Source organism: Balaenoptera borealis (genome assembly GCF_965194805.1).
Source record: "Balaenoptera borealis genome assembly, chromosome: 1".
In the NCBI taxonomy this organism is placed as follows: domain Eukaryota; kingdom Metazoa; phylum Chordata; class Mammalia; order Artiodactyla; family Balaenopteridae; genus Balaenoptera; species Balaenoptera borealis.
In genome coordinates this window covers 4,006,518-4,029,787 of record NC_138860.1, presented here as the reverse complement: position 1 = coordinate 4,029,787, position 23,270 = coordinate 4,006,518, and the positions used below count along the sequence as shown (strand labels likewise).

The window sequence follows — 23,270 nt, the reverse complement described above, 5'->3', positions numbered from 1 at the left end:
ATTCAGTGATTCCTATAACAAACTGAAATAGCATCATTTTAAAAAAGTATGTGTGATGAGCCCCCCCCCCTTCCTGGGCAGCTACTACAGCCCCATCAAACCTGGTGGCACACACAGCCCATGAGAGGGACACTCACAGAGTGACAGGCTCTGGTGGCCAGGGGAGATGGCACTTCTGGGCCACACAGAACAGCTCCTACACAAGACCACTCCTGCAGGACTGAGGGAAGTCTCCGTTTCCCCTAATACATATAGACAAACACAGAGAAACAGAAAAAATGCAGACACAGAGGAATATGTTCCCTGGCAAAGAACAAGGCAAATCCCCAGAAAAAGACCTTAGTGAAACAGAGGTAAGCGACACACTTGATAAAGAGTTCAAGGTAATGGTCATAAAGATACTCACTGGTGTCAGGAGACACATGGATGAACACAGCCACAAACTCAACAGAGAGATAGAAAAGTACCAAACAGAAGTTATAATTGAACTTGAAAATACACTGGAGGGGTCCAACAGCAGATTGGATGAGGTAGAAGCATGAATTAGCGAGCTGGAAGACAAAGCAAAGGAAAACACCCAGACGGAGCAGCAAAATAATAACAGAATTAAAGGAAATGATGATACCTTAAGGGACCTTGGGGACAACAACAAACAAAATAACATTCACATTATAGGGGTCCTAGAAGGAGAAGAGAAATAAAGGGCCAGAAAAATTATTTAAAGAAATAATGACTGAAAACTTTCCTAACCCAGGCAGGGAAACAGACATCCAGGTGCAGGAATCCCAGAGAGTTCCAAATAAGATGAACACAAGAGAAACACACTGAGACACGTTATAATGAAAGTGGTAAAAGTTAAGGATAAAAAGAGAATCTTAAAAACAAGAGAAGAGTGACTCATTACATACAAGGGAAACCCCATAAAGCTATCAGCAAATTTTCCAGCAAACTCTTTACAGGCCAGAAAAGAGTGGCATGACATATTCAAAATGCTGAAAGGAAAAAACTGCCAACCAAGAATTCTCTACCTAGCAAGGTTATCATTCAGAATTGAAGAAGAGGTTAAGAGTTTTACAGAGAAGCAAAAGCTAAAGGAGTTTATTACCACTAAAACGGCCTTACAAGAAATGGTAAAGGAATTTCTCTAAGCTATAAAGAAAAGGCACTGACTAATAATAAGAAAACTTATGAAAGTAATCATCTCACTGGAAAAGTAAATAATTAAGAAAAGTAGGGGATCAATCATTTATAAAGCAAGTACAAAAGGGGAAAAAAGAAAAGAAGTAAAACTAATTAAAAATGTAATGATTAGTCAAAAGATACCCAAAATAAAAAGATGTAAAATGTGTCATCAAAAATATAAAATGTGGTGGGGGGTTAAAAATATAAAACTCTGGGCTCTTTATTCTGTGTTCTGATGACTCTTTAGATGAGTTATTTTGTTTTTTTATTTTCTGGAATTATTTAAGGTCTCTTTATCCTTGGTGCACAGAAACTTCCTTTTTCTTTTATGTGCTTTTCTGGCACCTTAAACATTAGACCTTCAGAGATGATCCACTTTCTTCAAGCTTTCTTTCAAAGTCTTACTTACTTGGGATTTTACCTACTAGGAGATGACTTAATTTTACATTTTAAAATTCCTATTAATTTTTTTGGCAATCACACATTCAATTACCAAGATAACCATTGTGTTCTCTGTTAATTCCTTTTCATTATCATCTGTTGCTATTTTATAAATATATTTCTTACCAATTGTCTCTTAGTTACAAATTAAAATTTAAGCAAAGTTCTCTTTTTTCTGAATTACCTCTATTTTCTTTGGAGTCAGCTTTTCTTTTTATGTTGGTCGTGATCAGTCATGATAACTTACCTGAGTAGTTAGTGATTCCTGCTGTCTCCTAATATTCGTGAGTGAGGAAATAGAGTGACTGAGCTCTTCAGGTGAACATGTGCAGTAGGAACGATACTCTAGGGCCCCCAATGCCAAATTCAGAGGGATTGGTTCTAGTTAATTCACAATATTTAGCCAATGTTATTCCAGAAGAAACCTGTTTTTTTTGTTTGATTTTTCTGGTCAGTCAACACTTGGCCATCAGGTGATACTTAATGTTGTGGTAGAGGAGCTGACTGAAGCTCAATTGCTCTGTATAGACATTTAGGGTCCACTCCCTGCTTAGCCCCTTCCCTTCCTTCTGCCTGCCCTCTCCAGTGTGCATACCCCTCTGGACTCTGGAGACCCCATCAGTTCTCAGCTAGGACAGATCTTGACTGGAGTCTCCCCCAATCCGCTTCTCCAGTTATACCCTGTTCTACCCACATATGTGCTTCCTGACATGTTTTAAAATGTCTCACCCACAATGGTTCTTCTTTCATTTTGTGTTTCTGTGGAATTACACCCTTTAATTCCCTTCCTGTTATTGTAGTGTTGTCTCAGCAGGGAAAGGAGATAAAGCCTGTACTCAGTCTATTATCTTGAAATCCTATCCTAAGTAAAATATTAAATGCTTTAAGATAATTTAAGAATAATTACCAAGTAGGCCCTGTCTTCCTTCAAGGCTTTACTATAATCCTTTTTTAGATTGAAAATTGTGAAGTTTAAAATATGACACGTGTGAAGGTGTCAGGCTGGCATCTGGTGGGACCCAGAGGCCACCTGAGAAAGGAGACAGTGCATTAGAGACACTTCCCAAACTTGACTCACAGAACATGTGTCCTAGGATTTTAACGTGCTGTGTGAAAATATATAATGTGACGTTTAAAAATAAATTACATTATTCTAGTAGATAGTTACATTTTAGTCACTTTTTAAAAGTTTATATATTTAAGGTAGTCCAAACACATTTTGAGGAATGTTCCATTGACTAAAAAGGGGCTCAGGATCAACTTATATCGGGGATGCATTTCTGACTTCAGCAAAGTAACTAAATCTCTGATTAAATTAATTTATCTTTTTTATAGCCAAGAAATGAAAGTACAACAATATGTGCAAAATCATCTTCTCTCTCACTAATTTATTCTTTTTATCCTCCATCCTCATCAAAGGGATCTCACGTCAAGTGCCCATGTGAATTTTAGTTTCTTCTTTAACAGATGCATCTACACTTACCTTCTACCAGGATAGACGTTCTTCCTTCTGTGTCTTCAGGACTCTCAGGAATCCCTTGAGCCTCAGTAGAGCACAGGGAACCCGTTCCACCTGTCCAACATTTAGACAGCACAGTCAAATCCATGGAACCAAGAAGACATGGCAGCGATTTAAAATTTAACTACCAATTCACTCAGTCGTATTTATCAATCAAAAATGATATTCCCAGAGCCCAGTACACAATACCCAGTATATAATTTAAAACAACCTAAATTTAGCCATAGTCCCAGCAGAGAATTAGTGTTGTGTGCTACTATATATAAGATAGATAACCAACAAGGACCTACTGTATAGCACAGGGAACTCTACTCAATACTCTGTAATAACCTATATGGAAAAAGAATCTGAAAAAAAAATGGATATATGTATATGTATAACTGAAACACTTTGCTGTACACCTGAAACTAATACAACATTGTAAATCAACTATACTCCAATATAAAATAAAAAATTTAAAAAAGAAATGGAAGAGAAGGAGAATTCAAAAGAGAGACAGTGTCATTTAATGAGAGTTTGCCAACTGTGATCGTAAAGCTCAACTGCGAGAACCCTCAGCAAGGGTTAATGATGGCGCCATCTTTCCTGCACCCTGAGAGCAAACCCTCCCTATCCACACACTCCGTCCTCAGATGATAACTGGAAATAGATCATTTTTTCCTTGCAAAATTTAAAACTGTCTTTCCCAGTTCTTCTTCTCTCCTCCTTTGTGTATTTGAATCTCAAACTATCCCTTCACGTTTAAATTAGGCCCCTGAATTGTTGGGCAGTCTACTGACATGGCCTCCTCCCTTTGAGCTGAATACCTTGCACGTTACACAGGCATTTCTCCAAGCTGTGAGCCTGCTCTTCCTCCGGTGTAGGAAGTGGCACTTGAGAGGGAAATGGGTCCAGGAGAAAGGGACAGAGAATGGTTTGAACAAATAATGCAATTTACCAAGACTGTCATTGCTTCTAGGCTTTTGCTGTGGACAAAATTTGGACATCCATAATTGTTTTTTAAAGATGTGTTTATACTATTTCCAATTAAACTATAGCATTACATGGTTTTTAATTAAATTATTTGATTTCATATTTGTCTCTCTTTTCACTTATACTGAAATCTTGGCTTTTATAATATTAACATTATTATGTATTGTTGTAAATTATTTATATTATCCTATAATTTATATAAAATAATTTCATAATACCAGAATTACTGAAAAATTAAACCATTAAATGAAATTTAAGACTATTTATAGCTTTATGTATCCCTAATATATATTCTGCAAAGTTGGCACTGTCATAATAATATTATATATCATATAAACTCACTTAAAATAATTATTTTTTCTACCAACTGGATAGGCAGTTAGCTTCATCTATTTCAGTTCATTTTTAATTTTATGAATGTCAATATTTTTAATTTAATTTAATTTTTTGAATATGTAAAACATATGCAACATATATATTTACAAGCTTGCACGTATATATAAAAGACCTATTCAGAGAAGTCTAACTTCCATCCCTACTGCTTTCCACCTATAGGTAGCCATTCTAGCTTTTGGTTTATCTTTCTAGTGCTTCTTTTTGCAAATAACATCCTGCTATTTCATTATGAGGAGCTGGCATCATTTATTCATTGTGTCCCCCTTGTTGAGGGTCATTTTATTGTAAACATTTTAGTATTCAATGATCTTACAACAAATAACTTTACATAAGTCATTTCATTTTTTTCAGTAGATCTTTGGAATAGATTCCCAGAAGTGAGGTTACTAAATCAAAGAGCTAATGGATATATCATTCTGTTAGATGTTGTCAAACTCCCTTTCATTGGGGTGGTACTAGCTGCATTCCCATCTGCAATATCTGAGGGTACCAGTCCTTCCCTCAATCTAGGCTCACCTGCCTATATTTAGTGAAGGAATTCTTCAAAGCTTTCAGAATGTGAATAGCACCATTCCTTACATTCTCAATTTTTCTCTACTGTTGCTTTCTTTTGCAATTTCAGTGAAGATTTGCAAAGGGAAGCAGGTTCTTCTTGTGGAATCAGATTGCCATTTTGTTCTCGATGGCTGACATTCCCTTCTGACAGCACTGAGTCAAATAAAATAGAAGACACATAATATTTCTGTTACCCAGGGGCAGCTTGTGTATCTGAGCAGATATTATACAAGGTCAAATAAATCTAACAATGAAATTGGACTTCTTTATAGTTTACATGTATACTTATTTGACATGTTTTATTTGTGTTGGGGCACTCTTGGTACAAGATAAGTTGGTAACACAAACATTGAGTCCAGCTTGGTGCCAGGGCTCAGAGTCAGGTGTCTGAGTTAGTCCCCTTTCTTTTTTGATCGACTCATGATGTGATTTCCACCTCATTGAGAATTGCTAGTGTGAAGGAAAACAGCAAAAACTATAACCTGCTGCTGACTTCCTCAGAGTGGAAATGAGATGAAACCAAAAATGGAAACATCAGGATGACCCTTCTTCTCATTCCCTGTATTGTCTTTCCTTTCACACCTCCTTGTACTTGGCCTGCTTTAATATGTATTTTCTGTTTAATTGTCTTTCAAGTTTTCTTTTCTCATCTCATCTACATATTTTTAATTGGTCAATCTGATTATTAACACAAACTAACATATGCTTTTCCCTCTATTTATATTTCAGTTGAAAAAATGGAAAAAGTGAGTAAAAATTGATAAGCATTTAAAAAAACCCAATTATCAATAAATACATGTGTAAAGCAAAGTTTCTAACTAAGTCGTATAATACTTTTGCTAAATACTTTGGCCAAATTTCCTTTTTCTTCTTAATTCAATTGTAGAGATTTAAAGTTGCAAAAGACTTCAGGAGATCAACTATTCCAGAAACTTTATTTAGAGATGAGGAAATCATTTCGTCTGGAAAACTCTGGGAGAATATTCAGTCTGACTTGCATCAAAGAAGCAGTGTGTGTTAGAGCTAGCCTGAAACACAGATCTCCCAATTTTTAAATTCAGTGCTTTTACCATGAAATCTTGAGACATTTATTCATTTTTTGTTTTTGCCATTGTTGCTGTTGCTGTTAACCGAAGGACATGAAAGGGGTAGAGGATGACTTTCCTTTGATGGTGGGTGGAATTAGTTTGAGGTCAAGTAGTTTCCTTTGCTGTGATTCAGATGATTCTGGCCATGCCTTCCCTAGAATCTACTGTATGAAAAATTGAGAAGCTTTCTTACAGACAGCTTCATTCTAAGAAGAAGAAGAAAGAAGGATTTTAATTTGAGCCCAATCTTAAAACCTTAGCCTTAACACGCGGGGCAGTTCGGAATTTAGCAAGGTGCTTGACATGGACATGAGTCTGCTGGCTCCACTTACAGATTTATGCTTCGTTCTCTGAATAAACAGGAAGAACTGCTCCATTAAGGCTTTATATGATATTGGAAAAAATGTAGTTCTTCAGTACCATTTTACCAGAGCGTTACACCGAAAGATGAAAGAAGGTCCCTTCGAGTCCCCCATACTGGCAGCTCTGGAAGTTTGAGTCAGCGCTACAGGGGGGGTCGTGCTTCCCAGAAGCAACAGAGCTTGGCGGCCAGATTGCTGTTACCCAATGAGATTGTCAGCAGGGGGAAGGAGTCCCTGCTGAGGGTGACTGCAAACAGCCAAGAGAACAGTGGTGTTAATGGGAGTGGTTATAATTCAATGGAAAGCAGAAGTAGGGAAAAGGAGGCTGGTGCAGTGTCAAGTCTGATTGGGTTTGTAAAATCTCCTGTAACCTCTCAGAAATACTTCGAGATTGGAGGAAAGATAGGAAGGGAATTACTGAAGACTAAAGCCCTGTAGTATCCAGTGGACAAGATTTTCATGGAAATAAGTTAATTTCATAATCTATATATACCCAAAGTTCATTTTATTTTGTAGTAGCCAAAAATCATCAATGAGATACCAAGAGGTATTTCTTTAATTATTACTTAATTACATCAAAAATCTGAAGAGTGTTACTTTTACTTAATAAGTACAACCGTAGTTTTCACCAAAATTATTAAAATTAACAAAGCAGAGAAGATAAAAGTACTTTAGTACTTTGAGCTCATCTATTCTTTGAAAGTGTGAAATTTACCAAAGCAAAATACCTCCTAACTTTATAATAGAGTTGGATTTATAAAAAGTCATACCACTATTCATTTTGCTTTTATCAACCTCTGAACTATTAAAACTTAAAAAGCCATTTAAACTTTCTATTATGTCTATCTGTCGCTGACTGCTGTAAAACATAACATTTTAAGAAAAGATTTAGTAAGAAAAGTGACAAGGCATAAAATAGTGAAGAAGTATAAAGAAGTGCATCAGGAGATTTAAAAAAAAATTCAGTAAAAGTGACAGAGGAAGGACAAACTGCTTGCTTAACCAGCAAGCTTTCTACATTATTTATCCATTGCTGTGTAAAAAATCACCTCAACACTTAGCAGCTTAAAAGAATGAAGACTTGTTATCTCACAGTTTCTGGGGTCAGGAATCTGTTGCGGTTTGGTTGGGTTCCTCTTGGCTCAGCATCTCCATAGGCTGCAATCAAGGTGTTGGTCCAGCTTCAGTCACATCTAGATTGGACTACAGTGGGATCCACCTGCCAGCTCACTCAAGCAGCTGTGGCCTCAGTCCCTCATCACAAGTCACTTTCCACCAAGACTGTCTCAGGATACAGCAGGTGGTTCTCCCCATAGAGAGTGAACTGGGAGAAAGCAAAAGAGAACCACCAAACGAGAAAACACATTTGTTGGTACCCTAATCTTGGAACTGATTCCCTCACCTCCACCACATTCAACTGGTTAGAATTAAGTTTCTAGGTCCAGCCCACACTCAATAGATTGTGGCTATACAAGAGTATAAATATCTGTCAAAGAGGATCTTTGGGGCCCATTTTAGAGACTGCCAACCACACAGTCTAAGATGGAAAACGTTGGATAAAGGGTTAAGCGCTATATTCATGAATTATTGGGCAGTTTGCGTATCGGGTGCCCTAATTCAGGGGTCCCCAACTCCCGGGCCACAGACCGGGACCGGTCCCCCCAAGCCCCCTGCCGTCTGTGGAAAAATTGCCTTCCATGAAACTGGTCCCTGGTGCCAGAAATGTTGGGGACCGCTGCCCCTAATTATTTCTTCTCACACTATCACTCTTTTTCATTGTGAAAATCATCCAGATTTATTGGAAACGTCTCTGTTTAGAATTCCTTCATCTTTCTTCTGGATAATGATCATTTCCTCCTAAATGGTGTATCAGCAGCTCCACTAGCAAACCCATCAGGTCAGCCTTCACACGATAACCAGAGTGATTTTTGTTTTCTTTTGTTTTGAAACTCAATTGGATCATTCACTACCCTCCAACTCCCACCCTTACCCTTTGTTTTAAAGTTCTTCGGTGGATTCTTATTGCACTTTGGACAGTAGACCAGCGTGTTTAACGTGGCTTATATATTCTTACATGGCCTGGCCACAGGCCACCTTCTCAGCCTCAAGTGACAACAGTTCCGCAGGCTTTGTTTCATCCATACCATGCTGGCCTCTATCCTATCCTTAAACTGCCTTTCCAACCCCACTGCTGGTGTCCACATTTGTTATTCTCTCTGCCTGGGGTGCTTTGTCTCCTTCCCTTGACCCCTTATCCTCAACTCCTTTACCACTTACCTCTACGTCTGCAAATGGAAATTTTTTCCACTTCAGCAGAACTTGCCTGGAAGATATCAAAACTAAATTTCATGACAACTCTAACTGGATGTTAATTTCAGCTCTAACCGGATGAAACTTGTAGAAGGCCATGAACTTGGAGTGACCTTGGTATACCAAACCATTACTGGATCTAACTGAAGATCCTTCACTGGTCAATAAACTATGAGGTTTTTTTACCCAACCCTACATAGACCTTGAATTCATTCATCATCTTATTCAGAGAGCTAGTTTTTAATCCTGACTTATCATATGTTCAAGAATACCCTTGTCTAGCACTCAAAAACCGTAACTTTCCCCTGTCCCTGAATGACCTAGTGAAGTTCTTCATTGGTTTGCATTCCCTTGCTTTGCAAGTTAGAAAGACACAGCCTTGACCTTTTTTCTCTTTTTTATAAGTGCTGGTGGTCTACCTTTCACTCTCTAGGCCTTGACTTTAGGGCTCTCTATTAGCAAACTTTGTGATGAGTATCTTTCTGTGCCACTCTATGTCAAGTACCCAGGAGGTGGGACCGCGTCCCATGATACCACTCAGCACTCAACAAAATGCCAGGAAATAAATAGGCTCCCAACACATACCTGTTGAATGGAAGAGTACACAACTTTGCATTTTATGACCTTGCATTCTAAACCAAGAAACTACATACCGTGAACTTATTCATTTCCTTTTCCACTGGTTTAGGTCTTCATTTTCAGGCAATAGCTGTCATTTTTCTATTTAATCAAGATTCATCTATCTTAACTGCTGTGTTAGTTTGTGTTTACCAGTTGCAAAAGGCATTTAATGGTTTGGAGACGGTGGTCCCTCCTCCCCTTCCTCTGACATGCCCAGTAATGTGCTCGGCCAGCTGTGCAGTGCTGTCTGTGTACACAAAAATTCTTTTCTGAAAAGCACAGGTGATCACCCTGAAGCCTGAGATCTGATTACTCTTATTATAGTAGCTTGAAAAGTAACACATGTCATCAGGAGTCCTTAAATTACTCTCTTTGGCTCTCTAAAAGGAGCTCTGGTATTTGACTCAGCGATCTCACATGGCTGTAAATTCCACATTTTAAACACGCATTTTCATGGGACTTCATATTCTGTGACAGATTCTGTGTGTTATTGCTTTGAAAGTGACTCTCAGTAATGAAAGTAGAACCTGAGCCCAAGTATTCTAATGGAAATTTATGGAAATCCAAGTCTTGGAATTAAGTGTGTGTGAGTGCTGGCCTGACCAAATTGTCTTCTCCACCCTTTCGACTACCCTCTTCTCTTTTGCTGTGTTCAAGCAATTTAATTCTGTGTCTAATTTTTATCTGTAAACCATATCCTCTCCTGCAGTTGTAAAGCATGTGTTAGCACTTAACCAGCAGGAGGGGTTTGTCTAAGGTAAGAGGACTGATAGCACAGAACAGGCATCTAGAAATGGCTTTGTGTGATTTGGCCCTACTAGCGAAGGCTTATGTGCCTGGGTCCAAGCTGTCTGTCCAGGGCTTAGAGAGATTCAGGCAGGGAATATAGTGGAATCTTTTATTCTTATTATTTGGTGTTGATTTTCCAGAAAACTTTGCATGGTGAGGGGTGGTTTAAAGGACTCTGAAGGTATTCACAGAGGGAGCAGGAAGAATGAGTGAATTTGTCTGAAGAGGAAGGGGGACTGACTTGGAAAATGTGATTAAGACCTGTTAAAATTATATTGAATTGTGATGGTGTCGTGGAAGGTAAAAGAAAGGATTTGTAAAAATACAAATTTAGCTGCTAGATAAATGCTAGCTCTTCTTACTACCTATAATTTATAGTCTTAGAAATTAGGAAATATCTGTTTATACCTAGGAGTTATTCTTACCTTAAGGTCAAGGGGAAAGTTAGATTTTTAAGTCAGCATCTAGGATAAACATCATGTAGAGCTCAAACAACCCTTGGAAATTCTTAAAAACACTTGTAAACTTCAAACCGTGCATTTCATTTGTGGTCAATGGTGGGGGAAAATTAAACCCATTCCCAAAATCTTTCCATCATTTGTTTCTTACTTGCATTACCTTTTCAGGTTTAATTGTGTCTATTGTTTAATAGAAGGAATGCAACCGGGTGGATTTCTGGGAATAAATATTCTATTTCATTGATTCTAGATGCATCTGTTTTATATTTTAACATCTCTTAAATTGAGATGTGTCTTATAATTGATGGCATTTTAAAATCATAATGGTCAGAGTTCTTTTTCTTTCTTTCTTCCTTTCTTTCTTTCTTTTTCTTTCTTTCTTTCTACTTTCTCTTACTACTTTATACAGTGATGGTTTGTCTTGCCATTATTGGTCTATTAGTTGGAAGAAATATTGTAGTTAAATTCATATATGGTAAATATATAAGAGAATGTTAGGAATCCACTCTGGAGGCTAGAAATAAATGCCACTGTTGTACATGTAGTTTTCTGGAAAAATTACAGTCTTTTAGCCAAGTCTCAACTTTGACTCATAGTATCTGGCGCAAAGCATCGCATCACATGAGTCAGTCATTGAGGGCTTGGCTTGCTATGTAGCTATACTTATGACTCATTCATTCACATAATGTTTGTTGAGCTCTTATCATGTCTTTGACGTTGCTCTTGGTGCCAGTTTGAAGCAGCAACCAGAACAAGTAATTTTCACTGATGAACAAGAAAAACCAGGTCTCAAATCACTTAACTTATAGTGCCATCCTTCCAAATATGGAGTCTGAGAGGACACATCTTGTTCTCAGACTATATCTTTATATTTCACTTAAATCCCAGGGATACTTAATTTGGGCTGAATTATTGTCTTGAAAGGAATATACTATTCTTTCTTTTCTTAGAAATTGTTATTCATTAACGGCTAGATTCTCAAAATTTGAATATAAACGAAATGGTAGCGTTTAGTACTATCACTCCACCAGTTATGACAACAGGTATATGACTTATTGTCTTGTCCCCATCTTCAAAATTGTATTTCCTTCCTCAAATGGTTCCTATGAGGATTAAAGGAGATAGTATACCTAGATCATTGTGTGAATTTAGTAAAGTAAATGATAATTCTATTTAATTTTATTTCTTTTTGCAGTTGACTAAAAGTTGAGCATAATTTGTGGTGTGACTTTTTTTGAAACAAGACCTAGAGTCTTTTAGGATAGTAAAGAGGTAAATGTTGTCAGCTTGAACAAATCAAAGAAAAACAAAGCAAAAAAAGAAAAATAAAAAAAAAGATGTCATGCATATGAGAAGTAAAAGGACCACAATTTCAGCACTAAGAGTTAAATAAAAAGAATAAATTTTACATAATGGGATCCTATCATACATAGGATAGAGTTTACTACCACTACTACTACTGAATATTTATTGTGTCAGGTATTGAGCTAAAGTCATTACATAAATTATTTCATTTATCCTCAGAAAGCATTATCAGATAGAAAATATACCAATTATATAGTTAAGAAAATCGAGTCTTAAGAAGCTTAATTAATTTTGCCAAAGCTGCTTCTTTAGTAAGTTGGGATTTAATCCTCAGTTTGACTTTTACTTAATTATAAGCAGGCTCTTCAGTTATGAAAACATTCTTGGGTTATTATTATTTCCTATCATATTCCTGTTATAATGAATTGCCCCATTCCCCATTGTTGGACATGTAGCTTGCTGCCATCATTAAATTTTTGAAAATAATGTTGCTTTGAACGTCTTCATACATACATACATTAAAGAGAATCCTAGAATAAGAATGAAAGATTCAAAGTTTACAAACATTTAAAAGTTTTAGTAAATAGTGCCAAATTGTTTCCATAAAGTTTACATGAGTTCATATTCTCATGAACACTGTATGGTTTGGAAGGCAAAGAATAGATACCAGTGTTAGCTAACAAATAAACTAGGGTTAATTTCAAGGCTTCAATCAACTTGTAGATATCTAAAAGCCATCCAAAAGCATAGCAAAGACAGCTGGGAAAATGACTGTTGGACTTGGAATTTTGTGGACGAAAGCTGCCCTGTCCATCTTTCAGGGAACTGCTGTTCTTCACTAATCACCCTCTGCTTCTGACTTACTGACAGATAAGTAAAGTAAAATGAAATCTACCCCACATCTTCACGACATTATAGATCTCTTACACACCTACTACCTCCTGACTGATTTAATGGATTTTAGCTCAAGTTCCCAAGGGAAAAATTATGAAAGTCTCTGCCAAGTTTATGGATTAGCTCCCCTTGGGACAGGTGTGTGCCCTTGGTCCGATCAGCCATCACTGAGGAGGTCACATTTTCAAAAAAGGCAGATCAAGCATAAAAGTGAGTATTAGCAAAAACCAAAGATAATCATACATTGTACAGTACGAGTACATTTCTTTCAGCGTTAGTAGCTTCTGTGTTCTTTTGTTCATCAATTAACTTTACTAAAGATAAATTACATCTCAGTGTTTTAAACTTGAATTTTCATGAGTGAAGCAGAATTTTACGTCATATATGTAAAATTTACCTCTCTCATTTGCATTTCTTTTGTGACTTCTCTGTTCAGATCCACTGTTCATTTCTCTCTTGAGGGGTTAATTTCTCCTTATTGAATTTTCTATATTAAGAACATATATTTTAAAATTTTACATATTAAACATATTAATAATTTGTCTTATTTATTTCTCATATTCTTTTTCATTTGGCAACTGCCTTTTCATTGTATGTTTTTTTGACATGCTAAAGATCGAAGTTCAAGTAGTCAAATCTTCTCATTATTTTGTTTTCCTTTTTCTTCCTTCTTTGTCGTTAGTATTTTAAAAGTTCTTCACCATTTTAAGATTAGTAACTCTTCAACCTCAATTACTTTAGAAAAAATTTTTAAATTGCAATTAGCTCCTTAATGTACTGAAATAAAACTTGAGAGCTTCTGTGAAGTTTCAGGTAAAATTTCATTTTTTCCCACTTAGCTAATTTTCACATTTCCCACTAGAACAATCCATCTATTAAACATATTAGGACATTTTATTCAGAGTGCATTAAAGGATTCTGTAAAACAATTAAGTTTTTTAAAAGATTTTTTTTTTCAAATGCTATGGGGAAAGTATATTGACCGGATGGCTGATTGTAGACAGAAAGTTAGTTAGGTGACTATTGGAATAGTCCAAGTAAGAAGTGTGAGTTTCTCAATGACACAGGAGAAGTACATAGAAAAATTGGACTCTTAGCAGGATAGCGAGAAGTGGACATCTTTAGAACTTCGTGATTATATGTGCAGGAAAAAACAGAAAGGAAGAGTCAGGAGCATGTGATGGTGTCCAGATTTCTGGCTTTGGTTGCTCAGGAGATGAAGGTCGTTACCCCTTGGGGAAAAGATGATGAGTTTGCTGTGGTCATGGATGGACAAGGGTCTATGGGAAGGGTAAAAGACAGAGCTGCAGATTTGGGATATCTTGACTGGAGATAAACACTAGAGTATCAGCAACATCTAAGCAGATATAAACATCGTACAGGTGACTGAGATCCCTTGAGAGACTGTAAAGCATGGGAAGAGAAGCAGCTTTGAAAACCAATGATGTGTCTCACAAAGAAACTAGTCATGCTAGGTTAGGCAGATTAAGATGGGCCTCTAAACAGTAAGACTTCACTGTAATAAAGACAGAAAGAAATTCCAGTGAGAATAGGCTCACGTCAATGGAGACTAGAGATTAAAAAAGGAACGAATGTCAGTAGTGACAGACAAGAAGGGGTGTTCAAGTGGGATCCCTGACAGAAAAGTGTGGTTTGTAGTATTCGGCTCTATGGAGCTTGCTGGTGATTTGGTCAAGAGCAGCTTCAATAGAATAATGTTATGCATGAGTGAGAGTAATGTTAGACGCAGCCAAATTACAGACAATTAAGGTGAAATAGAAAGTCATCAAGTACAGAAAGTGCTGTAGCTCCCACATCCTATGTCCAAAGACCTAGCTTGAAACAGCAGGAAAGAAATGGGATGATTATTTGGAGGATGCAGCAGTACAGAGATTTCTCTTAACTTTCTTTGTTTCTGTTTGAAAAAGGAGAAAACTGAACTTTGTTACACGTTAAATGAAAAGAACCAATATGGTGACAAAGGAGAGAGATATTAGGGAGGAAGACCTGCCCTGAGCAAGGAGAAGGCAGTAAGAAAACCACAGGGCAGAAGCCTGGGCATTCAGAGACCATGAATGAGGAAGTGGGGGAACAGTCAGATGAACTAAAGCTTCTCGGTGAAAACCAGAGGTCACTACCTCTGCTGCAAACACGATGGTGGAGAGGAGTAGTTGAGGAACAAAGAGAAGGTTTAGGCTAATTCCTGGGGAACGGGCTGGGAGAACGCAAGGTTGGAGTTGAGGGACCAAGGGATTTGGAAGCCCATAAATACATCCAAACACAAAATCATAGGATTGTGTGATTGTTTTCAGCAACGCTGCAGCTGAAAGGACAAGGACAGTTGTTTTGGGGATAAGAGAATGAGAAACTAGAATAGTAGGAGGTGATAGGCTGAGCGTGGACTACCACAGTTTAGGTACTGGATGTGGTGAAATATTTGATGGTCATGACGAGATCTAGAGCAGAGTCTCAGAAATGGGTTTCTGCAGTGGGAGTTGAAGGTAAATGGAACTGAAAAGGGCAAGAAATGGGAAGAATAATGTATGTGACAGATTTTTAAAAATATCTGGTTATTATCATTTAAAAATATAATGGTTTTATCATTTAAAAATATAATGGTTTTATCATTTAAAAATATAATGGTTATTATCATTACAAATGATAAGCTTAAAACCGCTGTGATCAAATTCAAAGACAGTTGTACTATATAAAAACATAGAGCCAAACTAGTTAAGAGAACCAAACCAGGCTGTATTATAAGCCCCACAGACTTATGAGGCTGTGGTCCTAAGTCTAATGATATAGATAAGGTTCTTGGAAGGGAAAAACACAAAGAAGGTGGATAAAATTTCATCTTCAAGTTGGATTTAATTATGGAAATTAATCTGCTCTCTGACTCTTAGAAGTGTTCTGACAGATATATAGTTATATATATTTTCTTCCCTCCTTAGCAAATTCCATGACAAGAGGAAGTATTCTTTGAGTCAGTCCCCACCCAGAGCAGCAGAAATAAAATTACCTGGTGATTATGTCCCAATTTATCAGGAAATCTAACAAAAGATGCAGAGAATGGATACTGTTAAGTGTTGTTGCTGTTTTAAGGGCATCGGTACCAATGACAAAGATGCTGATGGACTTCTCATGCTTTCATTTTCAGCCCCGTAGGAAGATGTGCAAACTTAGATGGTTATGTTATAGATTCCATGAGCCAAATAGTTTACCTTTTTAAAAAAGTGCTCTATTTATAACTTACAGAAGTGTAGAAAAGTGTTATTCTTGTTTAAACTAGTGCCTTTTTCATCGAAATCTGATCGTATGGTATACATTGAATAAATAAACCTGAAGACTGTGCAGATTGGAAAAGTTGAAGTAAACCGTATTACTACTTTCAATGCATCTTTCAAGGACGGACTAGCTCTTGACTGCAAAATGCGGGGCCACAGTTGCATTCATCGTTCAGTGAGCTTGTCCACACAGCTCAGCCCACCGACAGCAATGAATGTTGATTGTGACCTTTTAAGAAATAACCTCTGCCAGGGGAAGAGAAGGTCGTGGTGTGTCCTGCTTTGGTTTCCTGTCTTCAGCAAATTCTGAAGCCACGGTGGAGATGGTGGTTGGCCATAGGGTACAATCAACGGTCGATGGTTTTGATTTTAATTCCAAACTCACCGACAGCGTTGAATGTTCACTGAAGCAACCTCTAAACTCAGAATTCTGCTGACTTTACAGGATCTGTGAGTATCTGGAGGGGGTAGGAGGGGAGACAGAAACAACAGAGTAGCTGTAGTCATACATTTGATGCATTTTAAGTCATTTCTAAAGAATCAGAAAGAAGCAGCGTGATTTCTCCAACGGAGACTTTGGCAGGTCTCCATGTCACACTGTGTGTGAGAGAAGGATCTGTTTTATTGAGCTAAAAAAATGCCTATCTTGGATTAGTTCCAGGGATGAAATTATCTCACTATTGATGACACGGGGAATTTGTTATTCAAAGTAGCTTGAGGTATCAAATCAAAACAATATCTTCTAATTTAAATATGGTTATTCTTATAGTAAGTAAACATGATGTATTTAGATTATACAAATTAAACAGAATTTCTTACATTTCCTAAAATCATATTAATGTTAGTCAGTGTTATCCTTTTATATTTAATGTATTTTTTTCTAAAATAGGGTTGTAAAATTAGTATCATTTAGAAACTACTGAACAAATAATAAATGAAACCAACTCAACACATTTTTCTTAGCTTATGACACAAAGATTTCACTAATACTATGAAAGGTACAATCTAGGTATGCTACAAAACCATTCATTTCCAAGGTTTTGGGTATGAAAATCCTGTTTTTGTTTATTTTTGTTCTTTTCATATCTCCTTTCTCCAAGAGTGCTTTGTGATTTATACTTATTTTTAAAATATTGTGAACTCCACTGAATGTATTTTTAGGACCGCTTTCAATAATTTTCTATCATCAATTCAAAAAAAGTCACTTTGCATGTATCAAAACCAGGGTAGAAAGTCACTATTTCATGCATTAAACTGGCATCCAATGTGGTTATAATTATCTGTGGGTGAGACCACCCACAACAATTTGGGCTACTACTTTGAAGGTGACCATAGTCTATTCAATTAAGACAATTGTTCTTGAAATATAAGTGAAACAGGTCCTCTAAACTTTTATACATTCCAATATTCACTTGGTTAAAATATTTTAAAGCCACTAATTGCTTAATACCTTCTAGACAAGTTTTTTTAGGGGCAGAGGGTTTAGTGATCTATTGGGAGTTCATACTGAGGTGACAAAATCTTAGAATATAAAAACAGTGACTAATCTGAATTTTGTGGTGTTTATTTCTTTTGAAATAAGCAAATTTTTCTTATGGAATAACACTCCTTAGGAAGATGTGCTTTATCAGTAGGTATTTCTGTATTTGCTGGAAAGAATATTATCATGGGACTTTGGACTCACTTGTTTGCATTATCAATTACAAATGAAAGCCTATCACTCCTGCTCTGTTGCCTGTCCATTGCAATATTAGTGTCAGGTCAACATACAACCATTTTCAATCATGCCTATTCATCTCTTGGTACATCTGCTAACATTTGTATAATAGGGGTGCTATGAAAAAAAACCTCTAAATTGTGTATTTCGCATTAACACAAAATATGCATTGGCCTACTAATAAGCAAATTTCTAGGGCAGTTGGAATGAATTGCAACACATAAACTTGTTTTTCTTTGTATTCCAACATATTTTCCTAGAAGTCCTTAGCAGAATATAATTAACTTAAAATTCTTAAATATAAAAATGATTCACTTATAGCAATAAGAAATTCCATTAAATGTCATATACACATAAAATAACAGTAGTAAATTCAGTAATGAATTCTTTCTTCTTTCCTTGGACTAAACCAGATGTTTCACATAGTTATAGTTTGTTGAAGATAATACCTCATCTCTGAGTAGTTTAAATTTTCCACAACTGGAAAGTAGGATCTTGTTCTTGCTTGCAGGTACCTAGTGCCAGAAAAGAGAGTGAACTTTAGGGCCCTATATTCTCCAATATCTTTGTTCTGTCCTTGGCTTTACTTGCTGGTTCAACTTAGTCTTTCACTGGTTCAAGCGTGGCTTGCAATCACTACTTTACATCTTCCTATGGCTTCCACATCTTTATTTTCAAGACTTAATCCTTGGTTGTCAAATATTTATATTTAAAACATGGAGATTCAACAGTACCGAGGTTTTACATTTTCTGTAAGGAACTGTGTAGTGTCATTTTGGGGAGAACACACCGTCATAATTCCAGAATTCTAAGTGGATGGCAGCAATCTGAATTCTTGCATAGTTTTCCTTGAATGAAAAGAGCCACAAGCAATAGGTCACTTATGGACAAATATCTTCCTTTCCACTTTCCCATAACTTTGGAGGGTCGTGTGGGCAGAATAAGACCAACTTGTATCAAGGCCAGATTTATTTTAGCTTTTATTTCTCCATCCCTAAGCTTGTGAGAACATTAAGTATTTCAGTTTTCCTTAAGGTTAGTAGGTCATAAATAAACAAAAGCAATTTCTTTGCTTTGAGCAAGAGGGTCACAGAATACATGAAATACCACTTTTAAACACAGCCAGCCCTAATGTGAATTGACAGAGGAACACCAGGAGGTAGTGTGATGTGCCCCGGTAAAAGGCCATAGGGATTTGGGATGCTCGAGTTGTCTGTTTTAGGAATAGATTATATATCTTGCCTGATGACCTGTGTTTAATTTAAGTGACTGCTTCTGCCAGCCCTTCCAGAGGGCAAGTGTGTGAAATAGAGCATCTCAATGTCAGTCTGCAGTCCTTCCCTCTGCCTGACGCCTTGACCTACATTGAGCACCCGGGCTCTGAGCTGGACAAACGAAAGGGAAGGAGACTTTCCTACCGCACGAGTCTTATCCTTCATTCTACTTTGTTTGAACGCTTTAGGGGCAGCTCATATTCATGAATATTTATAGTTTAATCAGCTTTACTTTCTGTTCATGGAAATGAATATTTTCAAAATAGAAAGAGTGAGAAATGTTGCTTCAGAAAAACAGCCATCGCTGTTCCCCCTCCCCTCCCCTTCCCCTCAAAGGTCATAACGCTCTCTCTGAAACCTATAAGACATTGAGAGGTCGCTTAACTGTTACTTGGGGGCCCCCCACCCCTTTCTTAAGTCGATTTCCACTTTCTTAGAGGATTTCTTCCTCTTTTTCGGATATGAAATCTTATGAGATGTTTCAGCACTGGCGTTTTCACCTTACCAATTATACAGTTAAAGTGAAATATAGATCAATGGAACAGTATAGAAAGCCCAGAGATAAACCCATGCACATATGGTCACCTTATCTTTGATAAAGGAGGCAAGAATATACAATGGAGAAAAGACAGCCTCTTCAATAAGTGGTGCTGGGAAAACTGGACAGCTACATGTAAAAGAATGAAATTAGAACACTTCCTAACACCGTACACAAAAATAAACTCAAAATGGATTAAAGATCTAAGTGTAAGGCCAGACACTATAAAACTCTTAGAGGAAAAAATAGGCAGAACACTCTATGACATAAATCACAGCAAGATCCTTTTTGACCCACCTCCTAGAGAAATGGAAATCAAAACAAAAATAAACAAATGGGACCTAATGAAACTTAAAAGCTTTTGCACTGCAAAGGAAACCATAAACAAGAGGAAAAGACAACCCTCAGAATGGGAGAAAATATTTGCAAACGAAGCAACTGACAAAGGATTAATCTCCAAAATTTACGAGCAGCTCATGCAGCTCAATATCAAAAAAACAAACAACCCAATCCAAAAATGGCCAGAAGACCTAAATAGACATTTCTCCAAAGAAGATATACAGATTGCCAACAAACACATGAAAGGATGCTCAACATCACTAATCATTAGAGAAATGCAAATCAAAACTACAATGAGGTATCACCTCACACTGGTCAAAATGGCCATGATCAAAAAATTTACAAACAATAAATGCTGGAGAGGGTGTGGAGAAAAGGGAACCCTCTTGCACTGTTGGTGGGAATGTAAATTGATACAGCCACTATGGAGAACAGTATCGAGGTTCCTTAAAAAACTAAAAATAGAACTACCATATGGCCCAGCACTCCCACTACTGGACATATACCCTGAGAAAACCATAATTCAAAAATTGTCATGTATCACAATGTTCACTGCAGCTCTATTTACAATAGCCAGGACATGGAAGCAACCTAAGTGTCCATTGACAGATTAATGGATAAAGAAGATGTGGCACATACACACAATGGAATATTACTCAGCCATAAAAAGAAACGAAATTGTGTTATTTGTAGTGAGGTGAATGGACCTAGAGACTGTCATACAGAGTGAAGTAAGTCAGAAAGAGAAAAACAAATACCGTATGCTAACACATATATATGGAATCTAAAAAAAAAAAAAAAATAGTTCTGAAGAACCTAAGGGCAGGACAGGAATAAAGACGCAGACGTAGAGAATGGACTTGAGGACACGGGGAGGGGGAACGGTAAGCTGGGATGAAGTGAGAGAGTGGCGTGGACATATATACACTACCAAATGTAAAATCAATAGCTAGTGGGAAGCAGCTGCATAGCACAGGTAGATCAGCTCGGTGCTTTGTGACCACCTAGAGGGGTGGAATAGGGAGGGTGGAAGGGAGACGCAAATGGGAGGGGATATGGGGATATATGTTTATGTATAGTTGATTCACTGTGTTATACAGCAGAAAATAACACAACATTGCAAAGCAATTATACTCCAATAAAGATGTTAAAAAAATAAAAAAATAAAAAAATAAAGTGCCTATTACAGATGCTCATTCTGGGTAATTATCATTGAAATTATTGGGACTTCTGGCTACTTCAATAGAAAAAGTGGAAGCATTAAAGCGTCAGAGTCTGAGTCAATGCAGAGAGAGCCAAGTTGAATACTTGGACATGGTTCTTTACCGAGAAAGCAGAAAAAGCAGGGCAAGTCATGCCAAAGCTTGGTTTGGATTAGACAGCTTTTACTACTGAAACACTGACACCCCAGAGGGGCTATAATTTTGTTTTCCAACAGACTCATAATTACTGATAGCCCTTACTCCTGTTGACGGCAAAGGGCCTGAAATGTTTCTCGTTTTCTTTCCCCTATAAACTGTGGAAATAATTCCACACTACTCACTTTGTAAAATGTCTTTATGAATTTTTTTTGGAGAAGAGATGCATTTCTAGCACAACCTTTGTACTATTTGGCAAAGTTACTAGTAATGAGGAAAAAAGTGTTTGATGTTTAATATATATATTAACTGGATATATACATACGAAACCCATACTGTATTTATGTTCCAAAATACACTGTAAGTCATTGAAAAATATTTTTTCACAGGTAAATCAGTCTAATTGACATTTATGGAGCCCTTATAATTTTTTTTAAAAATTGTATTTTCTGGAAAGATTTGGAAATCTACTGATGTGATGTTTGTTTTTGGAAGTATTCACCAACATATTTATGTCTTTTGTATAAAAACCATATACTACCTCAAATATTTACAGTTTCATTTAGTAGAGAAGGTTAACAAAGAAAGAGCGAAATTGAATGTTTTAATAAAAGCCTAGAATTATTGATATTTTGTGCTGATCTTACTTTCCTTATATTAACCATTTATTATTACAAGTTGGATTAAAACTGTGTTTTTATACAAACTATGTGTATATGTCTAAAGGTTTTCTCTGCATGCGAATTGCAGCAATTTAAAAGATGTACCTTACTGGGAAACACAATACAATAATTAAAAAAAAAGAGCAAAAGAATTGGGTCATTGTTCTGGGGTCTGCCACTCACCGGCGTGGTTACCTAACCTTCCCGAGCTTTCATTTCCTAGATCAAACCTGGATAATGAAATCATCCTCATGTACACTAGTTCACTTTATTTCTAAACAATCCTTTATGATAGATATTCTGCAGGGGATAGTGTGATACTCATTATATAAGGGAAAAGATTTAAACTAGGTCTCGTAAGATTTTAATGCTTCTTCCCTTCACAAACTGCTGCTTTCCCACTTCTAAGATTTAAAAAAAAGAGAAATATTAGATTTATTTTCTAAATAGCTTCCTAATATGTCATTTTTTAAAGACCAGCACAGTAACATTCCCAGTAAGATCAGCTCTTTGCTCTGTCGCCCTCTTACCTGGTAGGTGGTACTGCCTGACAGGTAGGGAGAGTCCTTCCAGGACATGTGGTTCTCAAGAGAATCGATGTTGACCTAAAAGTTATAATACATCTCAAACTCTCCTAAAATACCCTTGATTAACCTAATGCGTCTTTGTCTTCATCGCCAATGTTAACAGAGAGAGTGGGGACCAGAGCACAGTCAAGATGGCTTTTCCTGATCACCTTTCAAATAGTTTCTTGTCCTTGAGCTTCTGTCATAAATCATTTTCAATCGAATAAGTATGTCATGGGCTCTACATAGAATTAGACCAGTGTTTCCATATTATTGTATATTTAAACAGTCATCAAATCTTCATGTTTTTTAATGTTTCAAAGTTTGTCTACTGGAAAAATATGTCAGTGTTTCTTTGCTCTGAAATTTAGACTTCTTCCGAAGCAGAAAAAGGAAAGAAATATATACATTACTACATTTTTCCAAAAACCGTGAGCTTATTTTGTAGTTATACTGAGCTATCAAAACTATTCCTTTATGAACAATTAATCATTTAAAGAACCAATTAACAAGAACATTTTTAAAAATAGAATAAACCTTCTTTATAGAAAAAGGAACAAGGATGGTGTTCAGTTTGGAGTGAACTGAATATAGTGAAAAATTCAAATCACAGTTGAAGCTAGATTGTTGTTTGTTTGTT

The 23,270-nt window shown here is 36.7% G+C and overlaps 1 protein-coding gene across 2 annotated transcripts in view; it reads right to left on the bottom strand.

Annotated features, from left to right (window-relative positions):
- The window catches only part of LOC309630340 (uncharacterized protein), a 170,168-nt gene that overhangs the window by 55,655 nt on the left and 91,243 nt on the right, over positions 1 to 23,270 (bottom strand). Inside the window, exon 3 of one of the 2 annotated variants that reach the window (XM_082395453.1) lies at positions 3,107 to 3,196. In XM_082395453.1, the coding sequence (XP_082251579.1) occupies positions 3,107 to 3,196 (90 nt within the window). Of the gene's footprint in view, positions 1 to 3,106; positions 3,197 to 15,528; positions 18,409 to 23,270 lie in introns of those variants that run through there. The other variant, XM_082395456.1, reaches the window with a different exon arrangement.